The following is a 20,075-nucleotide window of genomic DNA, read 5'->3' as shown; positions in this document are numbered from 1 at the left end:
TAGGCTAAGGTGCTACAAGCAAAGCCCCTCCCAATGTCCACTTCAACATTGAGCCAATCCCAAAGTGCGAAGACATTTTGAGAACCTCAAGTAGAGATGGTGATAACTGTAAATTCCCAGGTGCTTCAATTTCACTTTCTCTAGTGGTGAGATAAAGCAGATGGCTCAAAGTGAATTTCTTTCCCCCTCCCTGTTTCCCACAAGGTACAGCAAAGCAAAGTAAATGAAACCCTGCTCAAGGAATCTCACACAAGCCTCCCCCTCCCGACAGAATGGTAGTTTCCCGATAGAGATCTATGAAGACCTGACATGTAACCAGTTGTAGAACTTGATAAGGAATTCTTTAATGGATAAGTTCCTCCTTCTTGTCAACCTTTTTTTTTTTAAAAAAAAAATCAGATTCTAAATATGTCTGAAAGACAAATATAAATGAGGCCAATCTTTGCATTACTTAGAAATTCTTGTTTCTTACTATATTTTCTCTACAATTCAGATCTGGCCTCAGTAGAATAATGTAGCATTTGGGGAAAAAGATACAAGCCAAGAGAGCAGCTCCAGAGGCCAAAATGGAGAAGATCTCCACGGCCACCATGGACTTCCCTTTGGTGCTCAGGTAGGTGGGGAGGAAAGTGATCCAAACACTACAAAAGACCAGCATGCTAAAAGTAATGAACTTGGCTTCATTAAAACTATCAGGCAATTTCCTAGCTAGAAATGCCACTGTGAAACTGATGAGGGCCAAAAAAGCTAGGTAGGTGAGGACCATGTAAAACATTAAAGTTGAACCTTCCTTGCATTCCAAGATAATCTCTCCAAACAAGGAGTGGAAATCCAAGCTAAGAAATGGGGGAGAGGTTCCCAGCCAGGTGGCACAAAGTACTGCTTGGACCAGGGGACAGGCTATGACAATGGAGTTGGTCAGTGGTTTTCCTAAGAGTTTCCTTGTCTTGTTCCCTGGTTTGGTGGCCATGAAGGCCAGAACCACCATGACAGTCTTTGCCAACACAGAGGAAACTGCCAGGGAAAAGAGAATGGCAAAGGCAGATTGTTGGAAGAGACAGATGATCTTCCCAGGTTGACCAATGAAGAGGAAAGAGCAGAGGAAGCAGAGCAGGAGGGATGCCAAGAGGATGTAGGTGAGATCTCTGTTGTTGGCCTTGACAATCGGTGTGTCATGATGTTTATGGAAAATCACCAGGACTGCAGAAGTGATCACAGAGAGAAAAAGAGCAAGAAAAACTAAAATGTATCCCAGGGTGTCTTGATAGGCAAGGAAGTGGATCTTCTTGGCAATGCAGTGGTCCTTGTCCTTGTTGGGAAATTGGTCTTCTGGGCAGGGTTCACAGTGAGCTGCATCTGAAATCAAGAGTGTTTGGCTAAGAATTTCAGGGGTATCTGCCATATGCATTATCCCTCCTACAGAGGTGATATGATTTCCTCTTTCTGCTGTTGGCCTGTCTACAAAGGGAGTGATGAAAGGTCTCCCTGTACAATTTATGGGGCATCAAAAAGGGCAAATCATCCTCCATTTATGATGATCCTGGGGATAGATTAGCCAGAGACAACGATTTGTTCAGGTCCAGCTATATATTCACTGTGCACTTCCATGACTGATGAGGCTTTCAGTTTGAGATTCCTGCCTGTTTTTTCTCCTATTTTCTAATGGAACCCACAGAAGACAGACAGATCTGTTATTCTGGAATGCTGCCATTTTGTTTGTGAGTACATTAGCCCTGTCTTAACCTCTCTGCTTTGTACTTCAAATCTGTTCATTCAGACTTTTTCTGCTCCCTCCTGCTCTATCAGAGACATAGATAGATGAATGTCCTCTTTCCCTGGCAGGTCTATTCCTCAGAAGGTGATAGTGCTGATGGAAGGAGCATATTCTGAATAATAAAAATTAAAGCTTGGACCACACAGCCCACTTCCTCAGGATAGATTGGAAGGCGGTTTTCCAATTGGATGTTAGAGTAGCAGTGGAAATCCTAGTTGGAGATTCATAAATTCTGCCCAAAAGCTATCCTGCATGGAACTGCTGAGTATCAGGAAAGGTGCCTCGGTGGCCGGGGTAGTTTAGACCTGTAAACTGAAAGGTTTTGCTGAAAGATATGATTTTATGTCAATCTTATCAAAAATGACACAATAACAAAAAATGACTTAATAAATGTCTTATTTGATCCTGAAAGATTAACATTTGAAGTCTTGTCTACCTGTCTGATTGGAAAAGGTCCCTTCTGGACAAGCCTCACACCAGTAGCAGCAAACCTGCTTGCCCTCTGGAACTCTTCTCCTCTCTCCTGCATGGCACCTCTTCATGCCACACCTGGCAATGGGGATTGTCTAAAAGATCAGCATTTGAAATTATTTAAGCAATGAATCTGCTGCATTCATTCTTTTCCTCATTCCTACTTCTATGTTCAGATTCTCTTCTAAAGAGATACATTGGCATGGTCTATCAAAAATATGGAACAGCTCCTGTGGGATTCAGGCCACTGCCATTACTGACACACCCATGGATGGGGGAGATTAGAACTGGGGTTTCATTCTGCAGAGGAAGGATTGTGACTGAACCACAGAATTTCTAAAAGAAACAACCATGAGTGACAATGGTCCATGGAAATCACTGTTGCTTGCTGTAATTGCATCCTGTATTTCAAGCAGATGTTGCTCCCAAGCCTAACCCCTTGTGGAATGACAGAAATCAGACTTCAAAGGTGTTACATGCAAAGCAGATTTTCCACCAAATGACTGCCATGATTTCTAACTCAATTGATTATTTTTCCATTTGGAAAGATGTTCTGCATCTCAGGAAGAGAATGAATCTTTCCCTGAGTTTACAACATTTCCTTCCAGTTCACCTTTGTGGCCCAGACAATTCCATTAGAGTTAATGGTAAAATCCTGGCCTGGGGGAGCCTCAGGATTTACTTGCCCAACTTTCATGGGGACAAACGATCGATTGGGGAAGAGAACCCAGTTGAGAATATCATAATGATCAGATCCCAGTCCATCTTCTGAGAAGTAGACTTCATCTCCAGCACTGTTGTTGAACTGCACATTCCTCAAATAGGGAAGAATCTGAAAGAAAGGAGACTTTCAGAAATTGGAGTATTTGGTCTGGAGGTACAAATGAGACATCATGTCTTCTATCATAACTTGATGGCCATCTTGAGAAGATGGGTTTTCTGTCTGAGAAGCTAGAGAAGTTCTCTTGGTGAAGATCTGAAGAATCAGGAGTAACACCAAATATTTAACTCTGAAACTATAAAAGTTTCTCTTTATTACTGGGCATGGTTTCCAACTCCAGTTCATCAAAATACAAGACATACCAAAATTTTAGTTCCAGATCACAACTTAATTATAGGGTTTTCCTATTGTGATTCTTGGCTACCTGCCATTTCAAATAGTTACTCTGGCCCAAAGTCTTGTTAATTGACAAACGAATTTTAGAAATGAATAATTTCTATTACAACCATGGAAAATTCCATTGACTTTCTCTAGCTCTTAGTCAAAGGCAGCAGAATGCAGGAACCAGGTGCATTCTGACCAAGTGAGACCATGTAGAAGGAAGCACCTTTCCTGGCTGGTCACTTCACTGTTTGGAGAGGTCCACCATTTAGCCTTTGATGCAGGAAATTCTGATGAATTTCAGACCAGGAGCCCATTAGGATCACTTTGAATCCTGCTGTTTGCTGTGGTTGATTTAGAAACATAGAACAACAGAGTGGGAAGGCACCTTGGAGGTCTTCTACTCCAAACCTCTGCTCAAGCAAGAGACCATCTACCATTTCAGACAAGTGGCTGTCCTGTCTCTTCTGAAATGCCTCCAGCAATGGGGCAGCCATGACTTCCAAAGACAAGCCATAGCCCTGGTTGTTTTCAATGTTAAGAAATTTCTCCTTGGTTCTAGGCTGCTTCTCTCCTTCGTTAGTTTCCATCCATTGTTGAACAGAAGCTGTTTTCACACAGCAAGCTGAGTAGTGCAACAAACGGTAAACTAAACAAAAAGGGCAGGGTCACACAGGATACAAAGCCATGGAAACATAAACCAAGGTTAAAACAAATTGAGTGTATTATTACGAGTTGGTTTCGGAGCACATTCTGAGCAAAATTGAGAGTGTTCTGCATTGATGCCTGCTAAGATTTCACAACAAACAGACACAGATTTCTATCTAGCCTTGGGCTGACACTTCCTCCATGGAACTTGGGCAACTGTTGACGTTCAACAGTTCATTCAAGACTTTAATAAAAAAAATATTGTTCTTAACTGTTTTTAATAATTGCTGTTTTGATATGCTTTGAGATGGATTGATATGGGAGTTATTAATCAGTAACTGAAGAAACTCATATGAGGAGCTTCCTCTCGAAGCATCTTTGGACTGACTCACAAGCTACAGAAATTACCTCCCATGACTGGACATTGGAGATCCTCTTTCCAAATCTCATCATGGTCGTTTGGGCTCTGGGTCCATACATTGCATGTAAAGCCTGTGCCACAGCATAAATGGCATTGTAGATATTGTAACTTTCACCTGTCATGCTTGTTTCAAAAGTGTAATTGGGCAGATTCTGCACATTCTCCTTTCCTGTACATTGTTTTTCCCCCTTTGGAGAGATCTTGCCTGGTTTGTGGAGTTTGCAACGAAAGACAAATTCCCACCATCTAGGGAGAAATACATTTCCTTGGGGGTTCAAGGGGTCTAAAGACAGGAGGAAATGGCTGAATTCTGAGACATCTCCAGAGTGGTCCCTCAAATGCAAGGCCCCATGGAAAGGCTTCATATATTGCAATGTGTCTTGAGATTCTACCATGCCAGGTTTCCAATGGGAAGTGAAGATACAAACTTTCCTAAATGATGTTTCATAATAAATTCCCGCCACTGTTACACTGGAACTAACTATGGAGTCTCCAAAGAGAACGAACACTTCTGATTTAGACCACGTAAAGATATTGAGAACAAACTTTTCCACTGTAATCTTAATATTATCCAATTTCAACATTTCAGTGAAGGCCAGGCAGATCTCCTTCTCCTGGAGCATTGGTGTCAGAGTTGAGATGAAACGTTCTCCTCTGTCATCTTCAGGGGCCAGAAGCCCAACCCAGTTCCACTGGAAATACAGGAGTAGTTGGACTAGACCCACATACAGATGAGATTCCCTGGGATTAATCTGGAAGAAGGAAGGATAAATTCTTCTCTCTCCCTGAGAGAACTCAAAGCCAACACTGAGCTGGAGAAAAAGAGATTCTTTTTTCAAAGACAAAGTAAAAGTTTTATGTTTTTTCCCCCCATGTTTTATTTATTTTATTTCTAGAACATATACAAATTCAATTTCCATCAACAGTGTGTAATCTGGGTACAATTGTTTTTTAAGCAGTCATAATCCAAATGTTTACAATAGTATTCATCACAATAATGTTGATAATATAATAACAATAATATTTAACCTTATCTACTTTAACTCCGTTAAAGTATCTCCGTTTTAACATTTCCCCCTTTTATGTCTAACCATTGATAGAAGAAGTCCCATATCAAAAAATATTCAGTTTCTTCTTTATTTTATTTTTTTAAAAACAAACATTACATCATTGATCATTCAGTGTGTCATCTGGGCACAAATTTTGTGTCATCATAATGACACAAAATTTGCTTTTACATTTCAATTTAATATATCTCCTGTTAAAACATTTTTCTTCCAGATTTATTTAATTTTGCACCGCTTTTTGTCCATATTCATTTTCTATCCAATAATAAAATTGACCCCATAATGTTGTAATATTCTGATTCTTCCTTCCCTTTAATTGTTAATGTTAATTTATTCATTTTTGCACATTCTAATATTTTCTTAATTACCTCTCCCTCTATAGAGGTTTTTTCTGCTTTCCAATTTTGTGCAAATACAATTCTCGCTGCAGTTATTACATGAATAATCATTTTCTTTACTAATTTTCTCAGGTTTTCTCAATTTCCTCTTTATCCTTAATAGTAAGTGTTAGTCTATCCATTTCTGCACATTCTAATATTTTCTTAATTACACTCTCATCTGTCAAGATCTCATCATTTTTCCATTGTTGTGCAAGTACAATTCTGGCTGTGGTTAGTACTTGTAAAATTAAATATATAGTCCTTTTATCATATTTTTTCCAGTAAAATGCCCAATAAAAATATCTCTGGTTTCAAGTCTATGTGTTCTTTTATCATTTTTTCCAACCAAGTATGTACTTTTGTCCAATATTGTTTAACTTTTGGGGAGGTCCACCACATATGGTAATATGAATCAGGTGTTTGATTGCACTTCCAACATTTAGCGGATCTATCTTTAAACATTTTTGCCAGTCTTGCCGGTGCGAAATGTGACATAGTCAATTGATCATTTCTATCCCACAGTTTCTGCCATTTATCTAATTCTATTGCATATCCAAAATTTTTAGCCCAGACAATTATTGTCTCCTTTACCTGCTCACTTTTAAGTTTAATACCAATACGTAATAATATATTTTCTTTATCAGTTTTTCATCCATTCCAGTTTAATATCTGGTCCAATTCTGTTAATTCTTTGTTAAAACCATAGAACCATAAGATCTTTCTCTTAACGAGATTGTATCTGCATATGTGGCCACCATGCAATATCCATCCCTTGATTACAAAGAGTTTCTTTTTTCAAAGACAAAGTAAAAGTTTTATGTTGACTTTAGTAGTTCCCATTGTGTGGTTAATGGCCCTCAGATTGACTCACTTTGACTGGAAAACTTCATCTTCTTCCCTTCTTAGCCATTTTTATTGGTTGTGGTATGTCAGAAGAGAAGAGAAGAAACCAACAACCTGATACAGAGAATGAATGGCACTAAAATGATGTCTACCCTTTAATAAAGAGTAATCTAAGGGTCACAAGCTCATTATATGCCCCCTCTAAAAAAAAAAAACCCCACCTACCTTTAGTTTCATCTTTGGCTTCTGTGTGTGTTTTGATCTTTGTCTATTCCATACTGTATCCAAGAGAGTTCTCTTACCTGTGGGACCTTAAAGATGCTGAAGATGGAGGCCATCTCCATTGAAGTCTTGGCACTGAGACCACCAATGACGGAGAGCAGAGTGTCCTGCAAGTCACATTTGTACCCTGGAATCACTTGGCCTCGTGAGGAGAGTATGGAGAGGCTGTTTAAGGAAATCTCCCTCTGGAAATGTGCATAGATGTGGAAGCCAAGGGTGATGTTGGGAAGCAGAAGAAAATCCTTATTGACCTCAGAGACAGCAAACATCAATGCAAGGAACTGCTGGTAGTTACTGGTGGTGTATCTGTAGTGAGACAAACATTGGAGAACATTACTGGAAAGCTTGTGCATGGCTGTAGAATTTGCTTCACTGTTTGGGGGGGACATTTGAAGGCAGAAACTCCCAAATTCATTGGGTTCGGTTTTTTTTTCCCCAAAGGATTTCCCTTGGCTAAACTTGGGTGACTTTGTGAGAAAGGAGACAAGCTTTTCCATAGATATCCTGGACTGCTTTATACTCTCTATCATCTGCCATATTCATTTTGCTTTAGTGGCTGTAATCCTTTCCAACTTCTCCCCTTTCACCATCATTATTTAAGGTCCCTCTTGGAGCAGCTTCTTCAGGTGTGGTAAAAATTGCTGAGCACAGGACTGCAGTGAGGGTCACCTCAGAGATTTACTGCAGGCCATTAGACATGAGCAATGATGATTCCAATGATGAGAGGGATTTTTGTAACTCCTGAACATTTGAAGCGTGTTGAGCTTTTATTTGAATTTTCTGCTAGAAATTACTGGTCAGATTAATATTATAATTTGACTTCTTCACTAGGCCAGCACAGCTTCCATTTTTATTTTTCTTCTTTATCATCTATCTGATGAGGAGATTGAGAATTCCAGCCTATTTGAAGAGCTTCCTGATTTATCGAGAAAAGCACAAAATATGCACTACACCAGAACAGTTCAAAACACCAGAAGGATTTTTTGAAAAAAGTCCCTGAATGTAAAGCAAAGAAACAATTTATCTCCATGTTTCCCCTTCAGCTGAAACTTACCCCTTTTTAAAAACAAGCTTCACTTTATTAAACTCTAGGACAGGAGGCTTGCTAATGATTCCCAAGGGCAAATTCCCACCAATAATGAGATCACCAGGCCTGTAGTAGCTTCCATCTAATTCGATATAATCCCTGAACACACACATGGTTTGCAGCCTCTTTGCTGTAGTTGGAGCCAGGAGCCAGAAGAGCATCAGCATCAGAAGTAGCATAACTCCTGCCCAGTCTTTCTTCACACACATACGGTTTGCAGCCTTTTCAGAGAAGTTGGAGATAGGAGCAGGAAGGGCATCAGCAGTAGCATGACTCCTGCCCCATCTTTCTTGTCTTCTTCCCTCCTAGAACAGAAAAGGAACTTTGTGCAGAAACTCATTTGAAGGTTGCTCCTGAAATCTCACTGGAACATGAGTACCCCAGACACCACCTGTGTCACCTGGATGGCACCAGGATAAATTTATAGCAACAATGTTTCATCTTACTTGTGTTTGGGCCATGAGCATAGAGGAAACAAAGGCATTCAAGTCTCCTGAAACCCAGGAATTAGCTCTTTGCAAGGCAGCCTAAGGTGACATCTTCTGTCTTCATCTGAAGAACTCAGAGATATTTTTTTTAAGCAGGGTTTATTTTGTAAGATTTTGTATTGAGAAATCCACAGGGGACACACTATGAATTACTGTACTTCTGATAATTGCAAGGAAAAGCAATTGTTCTACCCATGTAGCAATAGCTTCTCATTTACCAGAATGGAAAAACATGTTTGTGTTTCTTGTAATGCACGAAGCAGATGGAGTCATTCTGAAGTTGTGAATTTGACCTCCATGAAACTGACCCCCTGCACACAAGATGGAGTTTGGCCTGGTCCATAGTTGGTCACCTAGTGTGAGAGTCATGGGGTTTGGTGGCATACAGCTATCATTACAGCTAGGGGGGCATTTGGCCAGGTTCGCCTGGTGTGCCAGTTGCGCCCCTACTTGGACCGTGATGCCCTAGGCACAGTCACTCATGCGCTTGTCACCTCCCTTATTGACTACTGCAATGCTCTCTACATGCGGCTGCCCTTGAAGACCACTCGGAGGCTTCAGCTGGTGCAGAATGGGCTGCGCAGGTAGTGATGGGAGTGTCTCGACACTCCCACAGTACACCTCTCCTGCGTGACTTGCATTGGTTGCCGGTTGCCCTCTAGATGAGATTCAAGGTGCTGGTGATTACCTATAAAGCCCTTCATGGCTTAGGCCCGGGATATTTGGCGGACCATCTGCAGCCAGCAACAGCTTCCCATAGCCCTGTGCGTTCCCACAAGGAGGGCATAGTCAGGGTGCCGTCAGCCAGACAGTGTTGGCTGTCTACCCCCAGGGAGAGAGCTTTCTCTGTGCGCGCAACCACCCTTTGGAATCAACTCCCTCTGGATCTCCGGGTGGCCACCGACCTTCGATCTTTCCGCCGTGGCCTGAAAACGTGGCTATTTCACCTGACCGCCCTGGACTGATAGAATTTTAACTGGGTTTTATTGAATTTTTGTTAATTTTAACCTGGATTTTTGTTTTAATGGTTTGTTTTCTTTGTTTTAATTGTTGTGAGCCGCCCTGAGTCCATTGGAGATAGGGCAGCATACAAGTTCCATAAATAAATAAATAAATATCAGTTGTACCCTTGTAATTGTGAGCAGTCATGCCAGGGGTGAAATCTAAAAATTTTCGCTACCGGTTCTGTGGGCATGGCTTAATTAGTGGGCATGGCTTGTTGGTCAGGTGGGTGTCGCCAAGTCAGTGTTACTTCTTTGCCCTTTTTTAACCTACAAAACACAACACAACACAACTGGCTCACCCACAATGTAAAAGCAGCTGTGCTAGACCCAAAATGGCCCCTGCAACAAGCAGGAACCTCACACAGCCACAAAAAGCCCAAAAAACCAACTTTCACACTTTACACACACACAATTCCACATACAGCTTTGTGAGATTTTGTGTATTTGTGTAGTTAGAGTGAAACACTACAGAAACACACAAAATCTCAGAAAGCTGCACAAATATTATTTTATTTTATTTTTATATAAAAGCAGCTAAATTTAAAACTTCCTAAACTTTAAATGGCTAGGTCTAAAAATAGAATGACTTAAAAAAAACCCAATTGACTATTTTTTTGAAAGTTCCCAAAGGGGAAGAAAACTTACCCAATAGAACAGGGGGGGGGGGAGAAGAGATTTTTGCTACCAGTTCTCCGAACTGCCTGCCGCCATCGCTACCTACTCGCCTGAGCCAGCCCGAACTGGGAGCATTTCACCCCTGAGTCATGCCAATGCTTGGATGGAATAACCAGATTTTTAATAACCACACGGCAGGGGATGAAATTAGAAACTGGGATAACAAAGGATGGTTATATAATGTTAGATGAGTCTTTTGTACACCTGAAGGTGGTTCCATTCAGTGTTGATTGCAGGAATGAGACTGAGCCAAATCCATTGACTTTCAGGATCCATCTGGAAAGCCTTTTCAGTTTGAGGTCAGGTAACATTTGTATGCTGATAATATTCAGTTGTACAACCACTGATTGACGAAGTGGTGCTATCAAGGTTTTGCCCTCGTGCATGAAGGTTGGATGGGAGGGAACAGTCTCAGTTTGAATCCTAGCAAAAACAGGCAGCTGTGCATGATTGGTCCTCTCAGAAGTGGAATTTTTCATCTTTGGTTCATCATGACATTGAACTGTAATGCTTAGGACTCTTCTTCACTCTAGGATCTTCCTGAACTAATAGTTTCTGCTCAAGGAGCAGAATGGTACCTATCTCAAGAAAGAAGTGTGCCTGCTTGGAGAATAAGTCAATCACAGTGCAGATCATGGCTAAATTCTGGAGGGAGTTCCTGCGGTCCATTGGGTCATCCCAAGGCCTTAGCTTGGACTTTCATCCAAGCACCAATGGGAGAGTAGAGAGACTGAACACCATGGTAGAACAATACCTGAGGTGTTACGTGAACTATCAGCAGTCCGATTGGGCAGACCTCTTCCCATTCGCTAATGTCAGGTACAATAATGCTGTTCACAGTAGCACGGGACTAAACCCTTTCAAGGTAGTAAGTGGTATGGACTTTGTCCCAATGCCAGAATACCCAAGGGATCCCCCTTCTTCAGCTAGTCTGACAGATTGGCCATCAGGTTTCTGACCAATGCCCTAATAAAAGCAAGAGCCTCAAGCAAAATTTCAAGGAAAATCCAGTTGTTTATTTGGAGTGTCATGTCAGCATTGACCAAGTGAATCCAACTTAATGTCAGCATTCCAGAACGTTCCAACTCCAATTAAAAACTCCAAGACAATCTTCATCTCAAAATCTTCATTTATTGGAATAGGTGTACTGGCACATTTGGGAAAAGCCAAATCTGAGAGTTCCGGGTTTTCCTTCAATAAATCAAAACCCCATATCCAGCCCCTGCATCCATCAGTCCATCACATGGCCCAGTCACCACCTGTCCCAACTTAAGACACCTGTGCAACCACTCCTCCTCCAGATGCAGAAGCACCATGACCTTGACCAAAAAGAAGAATGCTATTATGTTTAACAAAAATCAGTCTATCAAATCCGCCCTCCCACTTTCCCAAGCGCAAAAGGTGGCAGTGTGGAAGCTTCTGAGGTTAATATGGCTTCCAAAGCTGAAACTCTGACTTCACTCAATTCGCGCCTTGCCTCTGACCCTGTTTCCCCCTCCCTCCAAGGTGTATCATCAGTCACATTCCCCAACAAAGCAATTTCACGGGTCGTAGAAGTCACTCCCTCTGGCCATTACTGGTTTCAATGGCGATGGCCTTGACTTTGGCCGGCTAGGTCTTTGTAAATGTTCTGTCAGGTGCAAAACATATGGATCACACATGAATTTCCAACTAGACTGATTAATTACTAATAATCCAAACAGGAACTTTCTCAACTAATGTTTAGCACTATCTTGGTATTAGATAAGGGTTAATGGAATTCATGAGGAATTGGACTTAGTTAATTTATGGTTATGTAGACACTCTAGGCTGATTGCTCTTTTGACTGCATGCCTAGGTTCTGCCATTCCTCCAATAGGTTAAGTTTGTTAAACAGAACAAAATCGAACTGTGGAGAATCTCAGCACCTATGTGAGCAACAGAGATGATAGAGGCAAGAGTGATGGAAATGTGGAGGCAGAAAGTCTTCTATTATGGGGAACAAACCTACAGGTGAGAGATACCCAGCATGAATTCATCCTGGAAAGATGGGTGTGTTCACCCACCTATGAAGGATTACTTGGTTTGGCTAATACTCAAGAAACAATTGCTGGGTCCTACCATACTGGACAATTTTAGTGGAACTTTGATAAATCCTGATTTCTGTGAAAATCCAGGCCTTTAATGGGATGGAAATGGCATGGGTTGCACTTTTAGATGAACTTTGGAAGGAGCAGGATGAGACCAGTGCATCCATTCTGGCTCAACATGACCTCTTGGTGGTCTTTAATGTCATCAACCATCAAGCACGGACAGTCAGGATTTCAGGAAATACAAATGAAAACAGGCTTATTGGGTGCTAATGGTCTCTACAACAATCTGATCTATTAACATCAACATTGTCATCATCAGCCCCTCTATTGTGTCTGACCCTTGGCCACTCACAACCGGTAGACCAAACTTCATTGTTGTGAGTGGAAACTCCACAGGACTCAGGAGTTCCAAAGCTTTCTGCAATGCTACATAGACCACACAAGGGGCGTAGAATGGATGACTTTGTCAAATGGCTGTATGGCACAATTACAGAAGAGCCATTTTCTAAGTGACCATAATTAAATGGGATCGCTGGTGGCTACTTTCAAAATCATGCTGGAAGTGTTTGCTAAGTGAAACTGTTGCAAGAATTATGACTTCAGTTTTTGTATGCTTTACAAACCTCCAAATGTTGTCAATGTGATAGGCTGCAAAAGTACTTTTTCATCATCATTGCTAAACAAGAACTAATTGTAATGTTTGTGTGACTATTACAACTGCTTAATCCTTCGGGCCTCCTCCATCCGAAAGCCACTGTGGAATGAAATGCAGGATCGAAAACTAGTAATTAAATCTTATTGGAGAACAAACCACTGCCACAATCTAAGATGAGCTATGAATATTCTCTACTGTTTCAGGCTGCAATGTTCTTGCATTAGGGCTATTCTTGAATACCCCTTGATCTCTGCATCTGGTCCAAAATGAAGAGGTACTCACAATATTGGACACTTTTAGGTCCACCCATGTTAGACTTCTGTTGCCTGAACTGCAGTGGCTCCCAGGTTCCTCCAAGGTACCATTCAAGGTACTGGTTATCGCTTTTAAATAACTACATGTCACAGGACTGGGTGATTGACAGATGGCTCCTGACTTTAGTTAGGAAGCTGGGATTACGGTCCTACCCTGGATGACCATGCTAAAAACATATACGCATTAAGGAAATTAGATTGTGATCCTAGGCATGAGTTGAATTATTCCCGTGCAGACTGTCTATGCACACTGATCTCGTAGAGCACCATGGTTTACCAAGGAAGCCCATGAGATGAAATGTCACAAGAGATGATAACACACTGCATTCAGTTATGACATACCTTGATCATCCATTTCAGGAAAATTCTGCCTGACATTGATGAGGAAATACCGTATTTTCCGGCGTATAAGACGACTGGGCGTATAAGACGACCCCCAACTTTTCCTGTTAAAATGTAGGGTTTGGGCTATACTCGCCGTATAAGACTACCCCTCTTCCAACGCACACCAAATAAAAATTAAAAAACATCAAGTGGCTCACCCACAATGTAAAAGCAGCTGTGCTAGACCCAAAATGGCCCCTGCAACAAGCAGGAACCTCACACAGCCACAAAAAGCCCCCCCAAAAAACTTTCACATTTTACACACACACAACACAACTGGCTCACCCACAATGTAAAAGCAGCTGTGCTAGACCCAAAATGGCCCCTGCAACAAGCAGGAACCTCACACAGCCACAAAAAGCCCCCCCAAAAAACTTTCACACTTTACACACACAAAATTCCACATACAGCTTTGTGAGATTTTGTGTGTTTGTGTAGTTAGAGTGAAACACTACAGAAACACACTAAATCTCAGAAAGCTGCACAAATATTATTTTATTTTATTTTATTTTTATTTTTATATGAAAGCTAAATTTAAAACTTCCTAAACTTTAAATGGCTAGGTCTAAAAAAGAACAACTAAAAAAAAACCCAATTGACTATTTTTTTGAAAGTTCCCAAAGGGGAAAAAAACTTACCCAATAGAACAGGGGTCTCCAACCTTGGCAACTTTAAGACTTGTAGACTTCAACTCCCAGAATTCCTCAGCCAGCTTTGGTTTGCTGGCTGAGGAATTCTGGGAGTTGAAGTCCACAATCCCTGCTTGCTTGATTTCAGGCAGGGAGTTGCTTGCTGATGTAATGGATTCAGGCAAGCGAAGCAAGGCAAGCGTTGCGACTAGCACCTGAGGTAAGCAAGCTGGAGGGGGAAAACTTTTTTTCTTTTACATGGCTTTGGCAATCCAAGGTGAGTTGCAGGCAACTCAGCTGGGATCGTCAGAGCTGGGATCGCCAGAGCCATGGTCCTGGCAATCCCAGCTGAGTTGCAGGGGACTCAGCTAGGATCATCAGAGCTGGATCGTCAGAGCCATGTGAAAGGAAAAAAACTTTTTTCCTTTTACATGGTTCTGGCGATCCCAGCTGAGTTGCAGGGGACTCAGCTGGGATCGTCAGAGCTGGATCGTCAGAGCCATGTGAAAGGGAAAAAACTTTTTTTCTTTTACATGGTTCTGGCGATCCCAGCTGAGTTGCAGGGGACTCAGCTGGGATCGTCAGAGCTGGATCGTCAGAGCCATGTGAAAGGGAAAAAACTTTTTTTCTTTTACATGGTTCTGGCGATCCCAGATGAGTTGCAGGGAACTCAGATGGGATTGTCAGAGCTGGGATCATCAGAGCTGGGATCGCCAGAGCCATGTGAAAGGCAAAAAACTTTTTTTCTTTTACATGGTTCTGGCGAACCCAGCTGAGTTGCAGGGAACTCAGTTGGGATCGTCAGAGCTGGGATCGCCAGAGCTGGGATCGCCAGAGCCATTTATGGCTCGTCAGAGCCTTTTGGGCTGATCTGCCTGGTTACAGGAGAACGACACCCGGCGTATAAGACAACCCCCGACTTTTGAGAAGATTTTCATGTGTTAAAAAGTCGTCTTATATGCCGGAAAATACGTTATATCAGATCAGGATGTGAGGGGGATTTAAACTTTGCCATTTCAAAAATAATTGAATATTGGTAGGCAATTCTATAAAGCCTCAGATATCTAAGGAAACAACCATATTTCCTTAAAAACATTGAACCCATCCCATTAAAATACTAACTAAATTAAGTAAATTAAAAGGAATAAAATGAGAAAAACTCCCTCCTTGTAATAATAAACACATCTTTATAAACAAGATCTCCATCCATTCAGAGCATTGGAAATAACTGATGACACTTTGAAAACATGATATACAAAGACTGAATAATAGTTCCTGATCATAGCTAAATTGTAACCAGTTGCAGCACTTGATAAGGAATTCTTTAATGGACAAGTTCCTCCTTCTTGTCAACATTTTTTTTAAACAATATCACATTCTAAACATGCCTTAAAGACAAATATAAATGAGTCCAATCCTTGCATTAGTTAGAAACTCTTGTTCCTTACTATATTTTCTCTACAATTCAGATCCGATCTCAGTAGAATAATGTAGCATTTGGGGAAAAAGATACAAGCCAAGAGAGCAGCTCCAGAGGCCAAAATGGAGAAGATCTCCACAGCCACCATGGACTTTCCTTTCGTGCTCAGGTAGGTGGGGAGGAAAGTGATCCAAACACTGCAAAAGACCAGCATGCTAAAAGTAATGAATTTGGCTTCATTAAAACTGTCAGGCAATTTCCTAGCTAGAAATGCCACTGTGAAACTGATGAAGGCCAATAAAGCTAGATAGGCAAGGACAGTGTAAAACATTACAGCTGAGCCTTCCTTACATTCCAAGATGATCTCTCCAAACAAGGAGTGGAAGTCCATGTTGGGAAATGGGGGAGAGGTTATCAGCCAGGTGGCACAAAGAAGTATTTGGACCAGGGGACAGGTTAAAACAATGGAGTTGGTCAGTGGTTTTCCTAAGAGTTTCCTTGACCTGTTTCCAGGCTTGGTGGCCATGAAGGCCAGAATCACCATGGCAGTTTTTGCCAAAACAGAGGAAACCGCAAGGGCAAAGAGAATGGCAAAGGCAGACTGTTGGAAAAGACAGGTGATCTTCCCTGGTTGACCAATGAAGAGGAAGGAGCAGAGAAAGCAGAGCAGGAGGGAGACCAGGAGGATGTAAGTGAGATCTCGGTTGTTGGCCTTGACAATTGGTGTGTTGTGATGTTTATAAAAAATAAGCAGGACTGCAGATGTCATCACTGAGAGAAAAAGAACAAGGAAAACTAAGATGTATCCGAGGGTGTCTTGATAGGCAAGGAAGTGGATCTTCTTGGCAATGCATTGGTCCTTGTCCTTGTTGGGAAATTGGTCTTCTGGGCAGGGTTCACAGTGAGCTGCATCTGAAATGAAAAGTGTTTGTCTAAGGATTTCTTGAGCAATTACCATGCACATTATCTTTCCCGCAAAAGTGATAGGTTTGTTGCCTTTCTGCTGGTGACCTACCCACCAAGGCAGTGATGAAATAATCCCCTGTGTTATTTATGGGGCATCAAAAAGAGCAAATCATTCTTCATTTATGATGGTCCTGGGGATAGATTAGCCAGAGACAAGGATTTATTCAGTTCCAGCTATCCATTCACTGTGCACTTTCATGAGTCATGTGGCTTTCAGTTTGAGATTGCTGCCTGATTTTTCTCATGGAACCCACAGAAGAGAGACAGATCTGTTATCCATGAATTCTGGTGTTTTGCTGGTGTGTACATTATCCCTTATCCTGATAGTCTTAATGTCTCTGCTTTGTACATTAAATCTGTTCGTTCAGTCTTTTTTTGTCTCCCTCCTGCTCTATCAAAGAGACATGAATAGATGGATCTCCTCTTTCTCTGGCAGGTCTATTTCCTCAGAGGTTGATACAGATGCCAGAAGAAGCTCACTCTAAATGATCAAATAAAAACTTGGACCACATGCCCCACTTCCTCAGGAAAAGACTGAAAGTTGGTTTCCCAATTAGATGTGAAAGTAGAAGCAGAAATGAATGTTGGGGGACTCATAATTTGTGCCCTTAAACTATCCTTGCTGAGGGTCAGGAAAGGTGGCCTCTGTGGCCAGGGCAGTTTAAATGTTTAAACTGAAAGGTTCTATTGAAAAGTGTGAGTGCATATCAATCTTATAAAAAATGACCACAATAACAAAAGAAATTGAATTAATGAATGTCTTCCTTGATCCTGGAAGATTTACATTTGTTGTCTGCTCTTTATCAAGATTGAACCTCTTTTGAAACATTTGAGTCTTATCACTATTCAATTTGCCAAAGAACTGGGAGGGAAGGGTGAGAAAAAATGTAGACACTCCAGAGACAGACAATGAGAGCCAAGAACCTACCAAGGCCACTGCTGAAGGTGTCTGACAAAGAAGCGAACTGTTCTTAAAAGAAAAGGACAATTCATAATTGGACAATGTGAACAGCCAGGGGTGGAGAGAAGGACAAGATATTGTTTAACCATGTAGGCCTTGTGTGGGAAAAACCAGAGCTGGTTTTGATTCTTCAGTACCAAAATGGTGTATCCAATAAAGTTTTGCTTTGGGGATTACAAAGTTCCTGAGAGTGTCTCCTTTTTTTTGGGTTTGCTAGTCGGACCGTTGACATTCTACCTGTCTGATTAGAAATGGATCCTTCTGGACAAGGGTCACATTGGTAGCAGCAAACCTGCTTGCCCTCTGGAACTCTTCTCCTCTCTCCTGCCTGGCATCTCTTCATGCCACACCTGGCAAAGGGCACCTTCTGAAAGAGAAAAGAGAAACACTTGAGATGACTTAAACAATCAACCTGCTGCATTCATTCTTTTTTCCATTCCTATTCCCCTTCATTATTCCTACTTCTATGTTCAGATTCTCTTCCAAAGAAAAACTTTTCTACTGAAATATGGAAAAGCTCCTGTGGGATTCAGGCCAGTGGCACTTCTGAGACACCCATGGATTTTGGAGATTGGAACTGGGATCTCAGCCTGCAGAGGAAGGATTGTGACTGAACCATAGCATTGCTAAAAGAAAGAACCATGAGGATACAACTGAGTGGAAATGATCCATGGAAATCACTGTTGCTTTCTGTAATTGCATCCTGCGTTTCAAGCAGATGTTGCTCCCAAGCCTAACCCTTTGTGGAATGCCACAAATCAGACCTCAAAGGTGTTACCTGCATAGCAGATTTATCACCATATGACTGCCACGATTTCCAACTCAATTGATTATTTTTCAAGTTAGAAAATTGTTCTAACATATCAGGAAGAGAATGAATCTATCTCTCAACTTATAACATTTCCATTCAGATCACCTTTGTGCCCCAGACGATTCCATCAGAGTTAATGGTGAAATCTTGGCCTGGGGAAGCCTCAGGATTTACTTGCCCAACTTTTATGGGGATAAAAGATCGATTGGGGAAGAGAACCCAGTTGAGAAGATCATAACGAGCAGATCCCAGTCCATCTTTTGAGAAGGAGACTTCATCTCCAGCACTGTTGTTGAACTGCACATTGCTCAAATAGGGAAGAATCTGAAAGAAAGGAGACCTTTAGAAATAGGAGTATGTGGGCTTGAGCTACAAATGAGACATTGTGGTTTCTATCACAACATGATTGCCACCTTGAGAAGATGGGTTTATGTTTAAGAAGCTAGTTCCATCTCTTGGTGGCGATCTGAGGAATCAAGTGTGTTGAACTCTGAAACTAAGTTTTCCCTTTATCATTGGGCATGGTTTCGAACTAGTATTTCACCGAAACACAATAATTTTAGTTCCACAGTCTAAATTTAATTTTAGGATTTTCCTCTTGTGATACTTGGCTACATGCACTTTCAAATAGTTACTTTGGCCCAAGGTCTTGTTAACTGATCAATGAATGTTTGAAATGAATAAATCATTTCTAAGAGAACCACGGAAAATTCTACTTGTTTTCTCTGGCTTGTTGTCAAAGGCAGCAGAAGGCAGGAACCAGGTTTGATCAATTGGGCCACGTGGAAGGAAGCATCTGACCTGGTTGGACACTTCACTAGTCACAGAGGTCCAACATTTTAGGCTTTGATGCAGAAAACTCTAATGAATTTCAGACCAGGAACCCATTAGGACCATTTTGAATCTTACTCTGTGCTGTGGTTGTCATAGAAACAGAATGACAGTATTGGAAGGGACATTGGAGGTCGTCTAGTCCAACCCCCTGTTCAAGCAACAGACCCTCTACAGTTTCAGACAAGTGGCTATCCTGTCTTAAATGACTCCAGCAATGGAGCACCCACGACTTCTAAAGATAAACCCCCCCTTAAGAAATTTCTCCTTAGTTCTAGGTTGCTTCTCTCCTGGGTTAGTTTCCATCCATTCTTAATCAGAAGCTCTTTTCACACAGCAAACTGAGTAGCACAAGAAAAGGTAAACTTAAAAAAAGGGCAGGGTCTCAGATGAACTGGTATGGGAGAACGCAGACATTGAATCAGTAACTGAAGAAATTCATATGGGAAGCTTCCAATTAAAGTTTCTGTGGACTGATTCAAAAACCACTGGAATTACCTGCCATGACTGGACATCTGAGATCCTCTTTCCAAGCCTCATCATGGTCAGTCGAACTCTAGATCCATACATTGCATGCAAAGCGTGTGCCAGAGCATAAACAGCATTGTAGATATTGTAACTTTCTCCTGTCATTCTTTTTTCAAAAGTGTAATTGGGCAGTTTCTGCAGATTCTCCTTTTCTGTACATTGTTTTTCTCCCTTTGGAGGGATTTTTCCTGATTTATGGATCTTGCAGCCAAAGACAAATTCCCACCATGGAGGGAGAAAGACATCTCCTTGGGGGTTCAAG

The 20,075-nt window shown here is 41.5% G+C and overlaps 2 protein-coding genes across 2 annotated transcripts; both read right to left on the bottom strand.

Moving 5' to 3' along the window:
- Positions 1–451: 451 nt before the first annotated feature.
- On the bottom strand, positions 452–4,448 carry LOC139312906 (vomeronasal type-2 receptor 26-like). Its single transcript, XM_070938116.1, has 4 exons — positions 4,404–4,448; positions 2,928–3,077; positions 2,211–2,340; positions 452–1,356 (listed from the first exon to the last, which is right to left on the bottom strand). Exons 1-4 carry the CDS (start codon positions 4,446–4,448, stop codon positions 452–454), a joined length of 1,230 nt encoding a protein of 409 aa, XP_070794217.1.
- An 11,329-nt stretch (positions 4,449–15,777) lies between these two features.
- On the bottom strand, positions 15,778–19,828 carry LOC139312900 (vomeronasal type-2 receptor 26-like; the record flags this gene model as incomplete). Its single annotated transcript, XM_070938103.1, has 4 exons — positions 19,784–19,828; positions 18,629–18,778; positions 17,881–17,935; positions 15,778–16,628 (listed from the first exon to the last, which is right to left on the bottom strand). Coding segments are annotated over exons 1-4 (1,101 nt in total), but the record flags the coding sequence as incomplete, so codon positions are not given.
- Positions 19,829–20,075: the final 247 nt, after the last annotated feature.

Source organism: Pituophis catenifer, unplaced genomic scaffold, assembly GCF_029215685.1.
Source record: "Pituophis catenifer annectens isolate HBS135680 unplaced genomic scaffold, rPitCat1.0.hap2 SCAF_1, whole genome shotgun sequence".
Classification (NCBI taxonomy): Eukaryota; Metazoa; Chordata; class Lepidosauria; order Squamata; family Colubridae; genus Pituophis; species Pituophis catenifer.
This window is presented reverse-complemented; position numbering and strand designations above follow the sequence as displayed.